At 36.1% G+C, this 13,851-nt stretch overlaps 1 protein-coding gene across 1 annotated transcript; it reads right to left on the reverse strand.

Annotated features, from left to right (window-relative positions):
• LOC137253961 (serine-arginine protein 55-like) lies at positions 1–5,707 on the reverse strand. Its single transcript, XM_067791564.1, has 2 exons — positions 4,547–5,707; positions 1–116 (listed from the first exon to the last, which is right to left on the reverse strand). Exon 1 carries the CDS (start codon positions 5,623–5,625, stop codon positions 4,612–4,614), a length of 1,014 nt encoding a protein of 337 aa, XP_067647665.1. The 5' UTR covers positions 5,626–5,707; the 3' UTR covers positions 1–116; positions 4,547–4,611.
• Positions 5,708–13,851: the final 8,144 nt, after the last annotated feature.

Genomic DNA, 13,851 nt, shown 5'->3' on the forward strand with positions numbered 1-13,851 from the left:
TTTTTGTTTGTAATGTAGTTGAGTAATTTATTTATAAATGTCATATCAATACAAGTAATCAGTTGCTTTAATATTTTTCTGTAAGCATTTGATGTAACGGTCTTCCTTCATAGAACCTGTAGAAAAAAAAAAATAGAAAACAATTAGAATCATATATTATACGTAAAATTTATGAAATAATGATCGCAAAATGTTTGTGTTTTATCGGCCTATTGATAAAGGATTCAAGGTTCGAAACGAGCTCAAGGCCAGAATCAATCCCGACATACAAAATGTATGCCCCGCTTGCAAAGTGTCCCCCATGACCCAACCATCTCTTTAATTGTAATGTGGAACCAACGTCTCTAACACCCCTCTCATTATGGTCCACCCCTGTTGAAACAGCAAGTTTCCTTGAACTCACGTTAGAGGATATTGATGACCATATGTGATCGGTCGCACCTATTGGATGTGGCGAAGCACTGCTACAACAACAACATTTCTCCTCAGAGCTAATTAAAAAATTTTCAAAAATTTATTAGTTTGACCCCTCAAGAGAACCCAACTCCCGAGTAACAAATATATATAACTTGCCCTCCTGCAAGATGGCCTTAATACATTTTTGTAAGAATCGCTTCCCGTTCTATAAAAACGTGAATTAAAACAAGTATCTAAGGAAGTCTAAGTTCGGGTGAGACCGAACATTACATACCCAGCTGTACACTTGAAATGCTGTTGTTTGTTTTGTGTGCTTAATAGTGTTACAAGGCTGCTCAATAATACATTTACATATGGTTCTATTCTGAAATAATTTTTCTTCGAGTTATGGTTCTCGAAACATAGAAAATTGTTCAGTCATAAAAGAGGCGGTGTCACGCCCATTTTTATTAATTTGAAGTTTTTCCTATTTATTGTTATAAGTCCACTTGGGAAATTACCTATGATATATAAAGCTCTTTTTTTGCAAAGATGTAGCTTATTTTATTCGTCTACGACCCTTTTCAACATCCTATATATAAAAGTGGGCGTGGTCCTTAACCGATTTCGTTAATTTTTCTTCAAAGCATTCCTTATAATATCTAAAGGCAACCTCTCTGCCGAATTTTGTTACGATTAACGATTTTTGATTTATGATTAATATTTGTAAAATTGATTTTATCACAAGTGGGCGGTGCCACGCCCATCTTAAACTTTTCCTTCAAATTTCTATCAAGTCTCAATATCAGTACACACGTCAAATTTCAACATTCTAGGTGTATTATTTCCTAAATAATCAGGTTTTTTGAGTTTTCCAAAATGTTATATATATAAAAACGGGCGTGGTTATCATCCAATTTCGCTCATTTTCAATACCAATCTATTCTGGGTCCAGATAAGCTCGTGTACCAAATTTGGTGAAGATATCTCAAGTTATCATCTTAACCGACAGACGGATGGACGGACAGACGGACGGACGGACATGGCTCAATCAATTTATTTTTTTCGATACTGATGATTTTGATATATGGAAGTCTATATCTATCTCGATTCATTTATACATGTACAACCAACCGTTACCCAATCAAAGTTAATATACTCTGTGTAAAGCTGGAGACATTGGTGCTTTATCGGTAACCGTATCGGTAACCTTTTAACAGCTGATTCGACCAACCTTATGAGAATCAATGCAATCGATTATTGGTGCCGCTAAGGTCGTAACCGTATCGTAGCCAACCAATTGGTTTTTGGTTTACCGTCGTAACGATAAACAGCTGATTGCGTTAGGGATATGACTACAGCGATACGACATACGGCACTAATGACTCACGCTTAAAGCCTGAGTATAAAAATTAATGGGGGCTTTTTCGAAATAGAATTAAGTACCTAGGTATTTAAATTTTAAAGTTTTTAACACAATTTCAAAAGGAAATATCTGTCAAAAAAAATTTAAGTAACCACTTCAAAGTAGCATTAGCCAAATGGCAGGAGGGGAAAAAGATTGGATTCCATTCGTGAAAATGAGCAGCCCCTATAAAATTTATTTCTTTAATACAAAGTTTGGTTCGCAAACAAAGCAGAGGCGCGACAGCATTTAGGCCTAAAACTTAAACTACTTAATACAATTTATTATTCCAATTACTTAGTTCTAACGAATATGCTGTTGGAATTTCAAGTTATTCCGATCAGCATATTTACCAGCGTCACGAACGGATGAATCTGGGCGCCAATCTTTTAAGGGAGGTTGGACGCGTTTCCAATCCTCCAGTGCTCCCAGCATACGGTAACAAAAGACAAAACGCGTATTTTGCACCTCTCCCGATATTTTTGGACGCGTAACAGCAGACGACCGCTGTTCGAGTCTTTTACCGGCAAATCACATTAAAAAAGGGCCAATCAGCTGATTTGCCGCCGTCGCCTGTATGGTTACGCAAATATTATCAATAAAGAAAAGTATTTCCTCCTTTTACACGTGGCACCCTAATATTGCTCCATATTAAAATTACATGACTGTCGCAATAGCCGGCTATCTACAGCTATTTACTGCTGGGTTCATAAAACCGGCAGTATATTAAAGACGCCCTATAAATACATACAACTTTTGCATTTGCTTTGTCCACCATTTTTGTAGAGTATTCAATTCACTACATAATATTCATTCGCTCTCTCCCGCCACAAATGAACAGCAAAAGCCGAAAACCAGTATTTTCTCCCAGTACACATGAATGCACACATACACGTAACTTTTGTATAGATATACACTGATGGAAAAAATAATAGACCCATGCAAATATAAAAAATATTTCAGTAATAAAACAATGTTGGCATTACTCTAATTCATGTAAATAATGGCGCATGGTTAAAATTAAACGTGCGCCGCAGGCGCAGAGAAACCCCTGGTAACATGCCAAATTTTAGTGCTCAAACCCCCAAAAATGTATCAAATGAAAAATCACAGTAAATCAAATATTGCCGAGAATGTATACATCCAAGGCGAATTCAGTACCAGGTGTTATTACAACAGCTGATTGCTTCTTCTTGATTATTTTACATACAGCGCCTTGTACTATTGACTCAAGGCGAATCTAATTTGCCGTGCAGAAGAATTTCAGGTGAAAAGGAAATTTCAATTAGGGGGACTCATTAAAGCATATAAATTTATAAGGTGTATATCCATTTACACACGCTGTTATAAGAGCGCACCTAGTATTACGCTGTATTATTGCCAAAAAAGTTGTGATTATTATTCAAATTAAAAAATGCCAAGATTAAGTGAAAAATCAAAACTGAAACGTCTTTACTAAGATATTCTTGTAAATGACTTGCTGATGTTGGAGATTTCTTATGAAAATGACGGCTGTTATGTTTGCAAGGTTGCATTCCTTTGAGTTTACCGCGTTTACACCATGAAATGTGCGCGTAAATTTATATAAATTGTGTAAAGGATTTTTCCTAAAAAAGTTGACAGTTCGTTTACGCACTAGGTAAATTTATACGTTTACACACTTTTTAAGGCATTTATAAGGCTAAATGAGTCCCCTTATTGATTTCGATTAACTGACATTGTTGTACAAGGCGTTGTATGGAAAATAATCAACAAGAAGCAATCAGCTGTTGGGATAACACCTGGTAATGAATTCGCCTTGTTTTGACTTGACGTTCTTCTGCATGGCCAAGGCGAATTCAGTAAGGTGGTGTTATCCCAACAGCTGATTGCTTCTTCTTGATAATTTTCCATACAAAGCCAAAGCAATATGTCAGTTAATCGAAATCAATGAAAATTTTCTTTTGACTTGACATTCTTCTGCATGGCGAATTGGCTGAATTCGCTTTGGCACCACCTGGTATGGATTCACCTTGTGCATGGCGAATTAGTTGAATTCGCTTTGCCCCCACCTTGTATGGATTGGCCTTGGTATATATCGAAAACATTTAATTCTTTAGCAAAAAAAACTGCGTAGGTTAAAGTTCTTTTTGCTTGGTATGTATCCATTGTTATTGTCGCTTCTGTACATGACACGCTATGTGAACTCTGGGAATATGTACATACATATTGTGCCTGAATTTCAGGGGATGACAGCTGAATATAGCAATATATAGACGTACATACATAAATGTTAAACTGTACCATTTTACTAAAATGAAAAGTTGCAAATAGTAAATTAAATACTTTCTTAACAAAATGAAGGCCATTACCCGCAATGAAAACCGATGTGGCGCGCAAGTAAAACATTAAAAGTATTCCATTACCTTTTTGGTAGAAGAAAATAGTTAACATGGAATTGTTGCTTTTATCGCCATTTGAAGAAAAATCGATATGGCGAGCAGCCATGTACAATGCATGTCTGGTAAATTAGGGTTACCATGCTTTAAAATATTTCATAGCCGCATTGAGAAACGTGCGATTAGCTAATAATCACATCATTAATGTGATAGCAATTTTAGAACTAATTCAGTTTTATTGCAGGCAATTGAATACCTTATCTTTCCTTATGATAACTTGGAGTGTTAGTTTTATTTATTATTTTAAAAAGAAGGGGGAAACAAGTTTTAAGAACATTATTGTTAAGAGTACATTTATCATGCTTACCGAATCCATATAAATTTCATGTCACTGCTAATACATACGTCCACATCAAGTTTTCTTGATTTAACTTAGTGAGCTGATGGTGATCGCGATTTATCATATGGCGAGTTTGAGCGATCACGTGAATCTCGACGAGACCCGGAATGTGAACGCCGACTGCGTGACCGTGAGCGATCACGTGAATCTTTACGTGGTTTTGCTGGTGATCCCGACGAATGACGCGATCTAGAGCGTGAAGGTGATTTAGATATAGAACGTAGTTTACGTGGTGTCGAAGCAGCCCTAGATTTGGACCTTGACTTGGTGCGCTTACGAGAGCGAGAACGTGATCGTGAACCAGCTAAAGATTTAGACTTAGAACGGCCGCGTGACTTTGAGCGGCTACGTGAACGCGATGAGCGTCGTGATTTGGAACGTGATCGTGAGCGCCTACGTGAACGGGATCGTGACCTACCATAACCACCGCCTCCACGACGTCCACCACCACCACCAGAACGATCTTCAACCAAACGTATACGCCTGCCATTCAATTCTGTATCATCCATCTTTTCAATTGCACGCCTCATATCGGATGATGAAGCAAATTCCACAATACCTTCATTGCGTCGCTGTCTGTGTGCATCGCAGAAAGAAACTTCACCAGCTTGACGCATATAATCTTTAAGGTCTTGCCAACTAACACTGCTCGATAGATTTTCCACAATTATACGATATTCAGTGCGTTGTGGTGGTCCGAACCGTGATCTGCCACCACCACCACCTCCTCCAGAATTTCTATCATTATAACGTCCACCGCCACGTCTGTTACCACCGCCGTTATCATATCGATCTCTACCACCACCACCGCCACCAGTACGTGGTGTGCTGCGTGCCAATTCAACGGCAACCCTGCGCCCCAATATTTCTTTACCATTTAGTTCGTAGACGGCATCATCTGCATCTCTATCATCTTCAAATTCAACAAAACAATAACCATTTTTTAACAAAACTTCACGTGTACGTCCATAACCTTTAAAAAATCTTTCAATATCTCTTTCCCGGACGCCTTGCGGCAAACCACCAACGTAAACTCTTGAACTCATCACAAAATTTCTTTCTTTGCAAAAAACACGTTCTACACACGCCAATGATTCGCTTACGACTACAACCCTATTTCCTTAGAAGACTTTTGTATAATGAAAGAGTACAAGCAAATGCGTATATAAATATATACCTGCACAAATAGTTATATACAAAATGAACGGCAGAGTGAAAATGAATCGAACATTTTTACAAAAGTGGTGGTAGAAAATTTTCTCTAATAGTGGGACAAACGCACGCTCGCGAGTACAAAATTGTGTATACTTAAATTCATGCAGCAACATACAGGCATGCTTCCGTCATCACATATACACTCATGGGCAACAAAATAGGGACAAATTAATGAAAGCTGGGCAATAACGATGTTATGCCAAGCAAGAAATATTCAAAAATAAATGGACGGTATTCTGGAACTTTTACCCTTAAATTTTATAGATGGGTATATAGAGGATAATATTTATCGCATATTTTCATGAACTCAACTTAAGGCACTTTAACACTACTCGTTTTTTTATTGGGTAATAATCTAGTTGAAGGGGTCTACTGCTAATACGCTACCAAAAATATCGAGAGAGGTTTCAAACGACGCGTCTTGGCATCAGTATTAATAATTGGAAGGCGGAAAATAAAAATTTTAACGCGTTCAAAAGATATTAACGAAAAACCGAAAAAATACCCGCGGGTACCTCCGAAACCGGGGGGACGGATCCATCGTATTTTTGCGCAGAACACCTTTCTGCGTTATAAAAAATAACCCTGGGCTACGCTATAGCGTATTAGCAGTCAACCCCTCAATTAGACTATTACCTTTTAATGTTTTCGATCTATAATTTTGTTTATAAATTAATTAAATTTATGTTTGCAGCCCTGATCTCACAAGAAATTGCATAAAGACAAGTAAGGAAGGCTAAATTGGGGTGTAACCGAACTACATACTCAGCTGAAAGCTTTGGAGACAAAATAAGGGAAAATCACCATGTAGGATAATGGACCTAGGCTAACCCTGGAATGTGTTTGTATGACATGGGCATCAAATGGAAGGTATTATAGAGTATTTTAGAAGGGAGTGGGCCATAGTTCTATGGTGCACGCCTATTCGAGATATCGCCATTAAGGTGGACCAGGGGTGACTCTATAATGTGTTTGTACGACATGGGTATCAAATTAAAGGTATTAATGAGGGTTTTAAAAGGGAGTTGCCCTTAGTTGTATATCTGAAGGCGTTTTCGAGATATTGACCAAAGTGTGGCCCAGGGTGACCCAAAACATCATCTGTCGGGTACCACTAATTTATTTATATATGTAATACCACGAACAGTATTCCTGTCATGATTCCAAAGGCTTTGGATTTCGCCCTGCAGAACTTTTTCATTTTCTTTTACTTAATATGGTAGGTGTCACACCCATTTTACAAAGTGTTTTCCAAAGTTATATTTTGCGTCAAACAACCAATCCACTCGTCATGTTTCATCCTTTTTTTCGTATTTGGTATAGAATTATGGCATTTTTTTCATTTTTCGAAAAAGTGGGCGTGATCATAGTCGGATTTCGCCCATTTTTAATAACAAGATAAAGTGAGTTCAGATAAATACGTGAACTAAGTTTAGTAAAGATATATCGATTTTTGCTCAAGTTATCGTGTTAAGGGCCATGCGGAAGGACAGACGGACGACTGTGTATAAAAACTGGAAGTGGCTTCAACCGATTTCGCCCATTTTCACAGAAAACAGCTACCGGCATAGAAGCTAGGATTGGTAAATTTTTGTTCGACTTGTGGTATTAAAAGTATTATACACAAATTAAATGATAAAGGGCGGAGCCACGCCCATTTTGAAATTTTCTTTTATTTTTGTATTTTGTTGCACCATATCATTACTCGAGTTGAATGTTGACATAATTTACTTATATACTGTAAAGACATTAAATCTTTTGTTAAAATTTTAGTTTTAAAAAATTTGTTTTTTAAAGTGGACGTGTTCGTCATCCGATTTTGCAAATTTTTATTTAGCACACATACAGTAATAGGAATAACGTTCCTGCGAAATTTCATCATGATATCTTCAACCACTGCCAAATTACAGCTTGCAAAACTTTTAATTTACCTTCTTTTAAAAGTGGGCGGTGCCTATTGTCCAAAATTTTACTAATTTTCTATTCTGCGTCTAAGGTCAACCCATCTACCAAGTTTCGTCGCTTTATCCGTCTTTCAATACCGAAAAAGTGGGCGTGGTTATCGTCCGATTTCGTCCATTTTAAATAGCGATCTGAGATGAGTGCCCAGGAACTTACATACTAAACTTCATTAAGATACCTCAAAATTTACTAGAGTTATCGTGTTTACGGACGGACGGACGGGCGGACATGGCTAAATGAATTTCTTTTTTCGCCCAGATCATTTTGATATATATAAGTCTATATCTATCTCGATTAGTTTATGCCGTTACGGATTACCGTTATGCAAACAAAGTATAAAAATGAATAAGAGAAGAAAATAAAAATATTAAATGAAAACCAAATCAAGTTTGGCTTACAATGGGAAAATAAAAAAATTTCTAGACGTTTTCTTATAACCAGGATACCCCGCCTTAAAGTCAAAAAATTGGTAAACCTTATATTAAGGTCTTCTACCAGTTGAATGTTGAGTACTGATGGAATTCTTTGTTGTCCCTATTTTATTGCCCATAAGTGTGTCATCAATCTAAAACAAAACCCGATAAACACACAATCTCTCCCTAAACTCGTCAGCACGCAAAAGAAAGGGTGTACAATGGGACCAGATCGTTCGGAGTCGGCATAAAACATACTCGGCAAAGAGACGTTGATAGCTGCATTTCATTTTTTCCTTGTTCCCTAAAGCAAAATTGATTGGTTCATGTGACTCATTTCTTCCTAAATCGGTTTCCGGTATCAGAATTTTTAAATTGGTTCTAGTTTTAAAGATATTTGTACCTGAAAGTGCTTAAAACACTTTTATGCTACTTTTACTACGATTTTTCGTCACGTAAACTGCCTTTTATTTCAAAACAATATATCACGTTTTAAAAACCAACTAGTTCTCTTAAAAATGTTGTCTTCATTTTTGGAAGGCTTCTTTCAGAAAACCTTACTGCAAACCCAACGGGAAAATATGACTCGATATTCAGATATCGCGAACCGGAGGTTTTTGGGGAAAGTATTGGCTTATTTCTGGGTTTGGAATTTCGCCAAATTTTATCGGCCTCTGTTAGTTATTCGACCTCTCGCTTTGTTCGTGAATACTTCTTTAATTGTCTTTTTTTGGAAATCATACTTCGAGATGGTGTGGGTGATCCTGCCAATATAGTTTCGACCACATTTTTTTATGAATGGAAATAAAGTGTATTATTTGTATTTAAAGATTACTCCTTAAAAGAAAAAACACAGTTTTAGAAAATAATTTTTTTTCTTATTTTTCGAACATTTCTTATTCTTAATCATTAGGACCATGTTGAGACTACTGTGGTATGAAGGTAAGTGTACTTGTTAAACAAAGTCATAAGTTAGACATCGCTTAGGTTAGGTTAGGTCGATTAGACAACTAGCCCTATTCTTCGACCTTTAAGCGAAATAGTGCGGAAAAATAAGAGAATCGTAGTGGTCTCAAACCAAATGGACATAGTTCTTCAATCATAGTATAATAGCTGTCTATCCGTATTCTAATATAATTCTCTAGTTATATTCTCTATCGTCAATGTTGCTCTCTACTGCCGCTCTCAAATAGGTAATCGTGAAATAATTACGCTGATGACAGCTGAATTCAGTGAGCCGTCTCTAGTCACTAGCAGATACTATTTGGGGTGAAAATCAGTGTTGATACAATTTGCTATTTTGTAAGCTATCTCGCGTCTCCAGTCTCACAAAAGCGACCACTAATTTGTGAGCTAGGCTATGGCAGATCACAGACACGAAAATTTCAGAAAAAGAGACGTTAAAGTTTAATTTTTCAAGTTTAAAATAATCACAGAAAAAAATTAAAAAAAAGATATTTAATAAAAACCGAAGTCAATGTGAGAACCTACGCACTTTGGGATATTATATACAGAAGTTGCAGCGGCGCCTTAGCAAGCTCAGCCATAACACCACACAACGTTGTGTTGCCAAAATGTAATGTTATATTATTTCTTCAATGTATGAATAAATTGTAATTTGGCGAATATTGTTGATGTGCTGAGTTTTTTTTTTTTTGTGACTTTCGTTTACTGAATACCGAAATCATCTCAAGTCACAAAAATTGTCTCTAAAGGACAATCTCAAGTTTAGACACTTGAGATGTGACTCAATTAGAGAATTCAGCCGTAAGTATCTTACGTAGTTTAATCTTATGGCTGAATTCTGTAATTCAGTCTCATCTCAAGTCTCTAAATTTGAGATTTTCCTTTAGAGACAATTTTTGTGATTTGAGATGATTTCGGTATTCAGTAAACGAAAGTCACAAAAACAATTCACCATACCAACGAAATTCACCAAAAATACAATTTACTCATACATTTAACAAATAATATAGCACTGCATTTTGTCAACATAATTTTGGGTGGTATTTTAGCTGAGCTTGCGGAGACGCCGCTTACAATTTTGTATAGAAAATCCCAAAGTGTGTAGGTTCGAATCTCAGCGGCGCCACGTAGAGTTCGATGTTTCTTTTTTAAGTATTTTTTGTTTTTTTTTTAATTTTTTCTATGGGTTTTTTAATTTGAGGAATAAAATAATATATTTAAAGCGTTTTTCGCAAACAGTTTTCATACTTTTTCTAAAATTTTCACGTTTGTGATCTGCCCCGGCCCAGCTCACAAATTAGTGATTGCTTTTGTGAGGCTGGAGACACGAGACAGCTTACAGAATGGCAAATTGTCTCAAAAGTGATTTTCACCCCAAATAGTTTCTAATAGTTACCAGAGACGGCTTACTGAATTCAGCTGTTAGAGACTTGCTGGCTGGCTACCTGCGGATGTATATACATGTTTGTGTACAGGGACTGTATTCAGTAACTGTGAATTTTGAAATGCTCACTTTTTCATCATATAAGTCGTATGAAAGCCTCAGGAATACAAACTTTATCGTCATTAATGCGCATCTAAGTCTATTTACGTGAAAAAATTTGAAACGAAAATAAATCTTTTCTAGTAGGTCCAGTCAGAGTCCGTGCAATAGCTTTCGATACGGCTAGTTTGCGAATAAAGGTCATGCATACTATACGACGCGACATGTAGCAACAAACTATTCATTGCGTGTATTCTTATGGAGCCATGCACATTTAGCGACAGTCGTACGACACGACACGACCAAGTTGACTAGGGAAAAATGTCGCGAATATTTTGTCGGAACGTACATTTTCACTTGCAAGTAATCATTTGAAACTTGTAAAACGCCATTAAGAGGTTCAAAGAAGACCATATTTCTTATAATTTAAGCATTTCATTATGAAAATAAAAAAAAGTAGAATTTGTGATTTCTCAATAAATGGAGATACATCATTCTGAAAGATCTTAGTTTCGGCCTAAATTGTATTTCACTGGCTTTGCTTGTTGCATAGATATATGAAGAAAGCTAAAGCAGAAGGATGAAAAGTATGCATTTAGCTTCTTTGCTTTAGGTAATCATAAAACTTTCATGCATATATTTATGACGAGCACTCTTCGGGTTAGCCCATTGTGCGAGAGAGCCATACTCTTTTGTTCATTACTTGTGCGCAGTGTTGACAGGTTAGCCTTTTCGAGGCTAGATTTAGCCTTTTTTTTTGCCTTTAGCTTCGAAATTTTGGGTTTAGCTTCGTGACTTTTTTCTAGCCTTTTTTACTCCGAATGTATTTTTAAAAATTTCTAAAATAAAATAATTTCAATAGTTCCTGTGAACACCTAATACCTAATCATATAAGTTCTCTACAAAAGATTAATTCTTTTTCTGCTGAAAATTCTTTGGAAATTTCAAAGCCAGATGTATTTTCTTACTTTGAAAAAGAGAAGTATAGTTATTCTTCAAGTCAAATAGCATTAATAGAGCTGCAGTGGGGAAAACTTATAACTATACAATGGAAAAATGTACACTCCACCATGGAATTTTGGTCGGAAGTCCGAGAACATAAAATTAAACGAACCTCCTTTTTTAGAACTTGTCGAATTAATATTTAGTTTTTTAGTATTACCACTCAGTAACGCGGAAGTTGAAAGAATTTTTAGTGGCATGAAAATTCTGAAAACTAAATTAAGGAACAAACTAAAAATTAAAATGCTTAATGCGCTGCTTAATATTAGATGCTCGTTAAAACGCTTATCTAAATGTTGTAATGACTTTGAAATTACTGATGATCTCATATCTATGGTAAATAGCCAAACTTTATACCCAGACTTAAGCTCTTCTGATTCTTCAGACTGGGAATATTTTATATAAATAATTAGTTTTTAATATTTTTTTATGTATATACACATATGCAATCATTTAAAGTAATTCCATGTGCTAGTCAAGGAAAATGTGCCTGATATGTTTTGAAATAGGAAGTTATGCTTAAGTTATGTTTATAAGTTTTTATTTACAAATGTGTAAACTAAAATAAAAAAAAAAATTTTATGAATTAACCAAAAAATTTCTGGCCTTTTTTTAGCTTCTTTTTTTACTAAATTTAGCCTTTCTAACCTTTTTTTCTTGCAAATCTAGCTTCTTTTTTTGCATCACCTGGCAACACTGCTTGTGCGTTGTCAGAAAAAACATCGTGTGCAAATGAATGCACACATATTCAACCCAGTATTTTTTTACAATCGTCGCTACATATACATATTTAAGTACAAAGTTTGCTTATGTTCAACATTAAAATCCTATTTCAAGTTGTTAGAGCTGTCTAGTGTCGGCAAAGAAAGCATATACGTTAATTATTTTGATATGCAAATATGTCTTAAGCTGCAAAAAAATTGTTGCCTTACACGCATACATACACATAGGGATATATATGGATGTGCAGCTGATAAATGAATAGGCGTAGAGTGAACAGAGCTGCCATTATATTGTCTAAAAGAAAAAATGTGGCAGACCTATTTTATAACTAATGCGGCAATTAACCACCGACGTGTGCCGTACGTACGGCCGTTTGTCGTACGAAGCACGTTTGACCGAACTTTCAAGCCCGTAGGAATCAATGTATGGGTCTGTGTACATGTACATAACATATTTGTGTGTGCATTGTTTACAGATAAGCACTGTTGCCATTGACCATTTTGCATGCATGTTTATGGAAACATCAACTTTTTCCAATTTAATTTTTGATGTTGTAAAAGGCTGGAATTAATATTAATTAAATATAAATAGATTACATATTTCTAATCTGCACTTTTACATAATTATTTCGAATTATTTTCACAATTTTTCAAACTTTAATTAGGTGTTTTTGTATAAGACTGCAAACGGTCAAAAATTAGCGCACAAAAGTTTACTGGGCAACCCTGTCTAGTGAGAGAGCGATCAGCTGACACGTTCTTACGGAAAAAATCAAAATTGTTTTGATTTCTACGTTCCGGGCTACGTACGTACGGGCGTTGCACGTCGGTGAGTTTTCGTTTACATTGCACACTCATAAGATAGGTCGTGTCAGCTGACACGTTTTTTCTACGTACGTTCGTGAGTAACCACGGCTTAAACCACCACCATTAAGACGGTCGTACATTGAACGCTTTGTCGCGTTGCTTTGCTTTGACATCGCAAGACAGAAACTCTGAAAGGCCTCGCCGCTTTACGCTCTGAAGCGACCATAGCTTTTATCTTTACAACTCTTTAATGTGTTGCTTCGTCTGACAGGTGTTTTCAATGTAGGGCTGCATCTATATTTTGCTACATAAAAAAGTTTTTGGAATGCGATATTGGCGGATTTACATTATTTGTTTCAGTGCTGCCAACTCAAAAGTGGTCAGCTGTCAAAAAATCGACTACAGAATACAAAACGAACAGAAATGCTATACATATCAGCAATTGAACTAGATCATAGTGTACCTATACCAAGTGTGTTCACTAAGCGATAAACGTCAAAACTACAAACAGCCTCGCTCACCTGATGGAAATCTCAGGTCTAGAGTCGCATTTTTAGTCTCAACGACAACATTTTTGACTACCAATCGTATGGACTTTTTCAATTTTTCAATCATTCGGAGCATTCGGTAATGGTATCCATTTTGAATTCGATGTCATTCCGAATCCAGCGAGTGCCTGTCAGAATTCTTGACAGATAAGTC

The sequence above is a fragment of the Eurosta solidaginis genome, chromosome 5, assembly GCF_040869045.1.
Source record: "Eurosta solidaginis isolate ZX-2024a chromosome 5, ASM4086904v1, whole genome shotgun sequence".
NCBI lineage: Eukaryota > Metazoa > Arthropoda > Insecta > Diptera > Tephritidae > Eurosta > Eurosta solidaginis.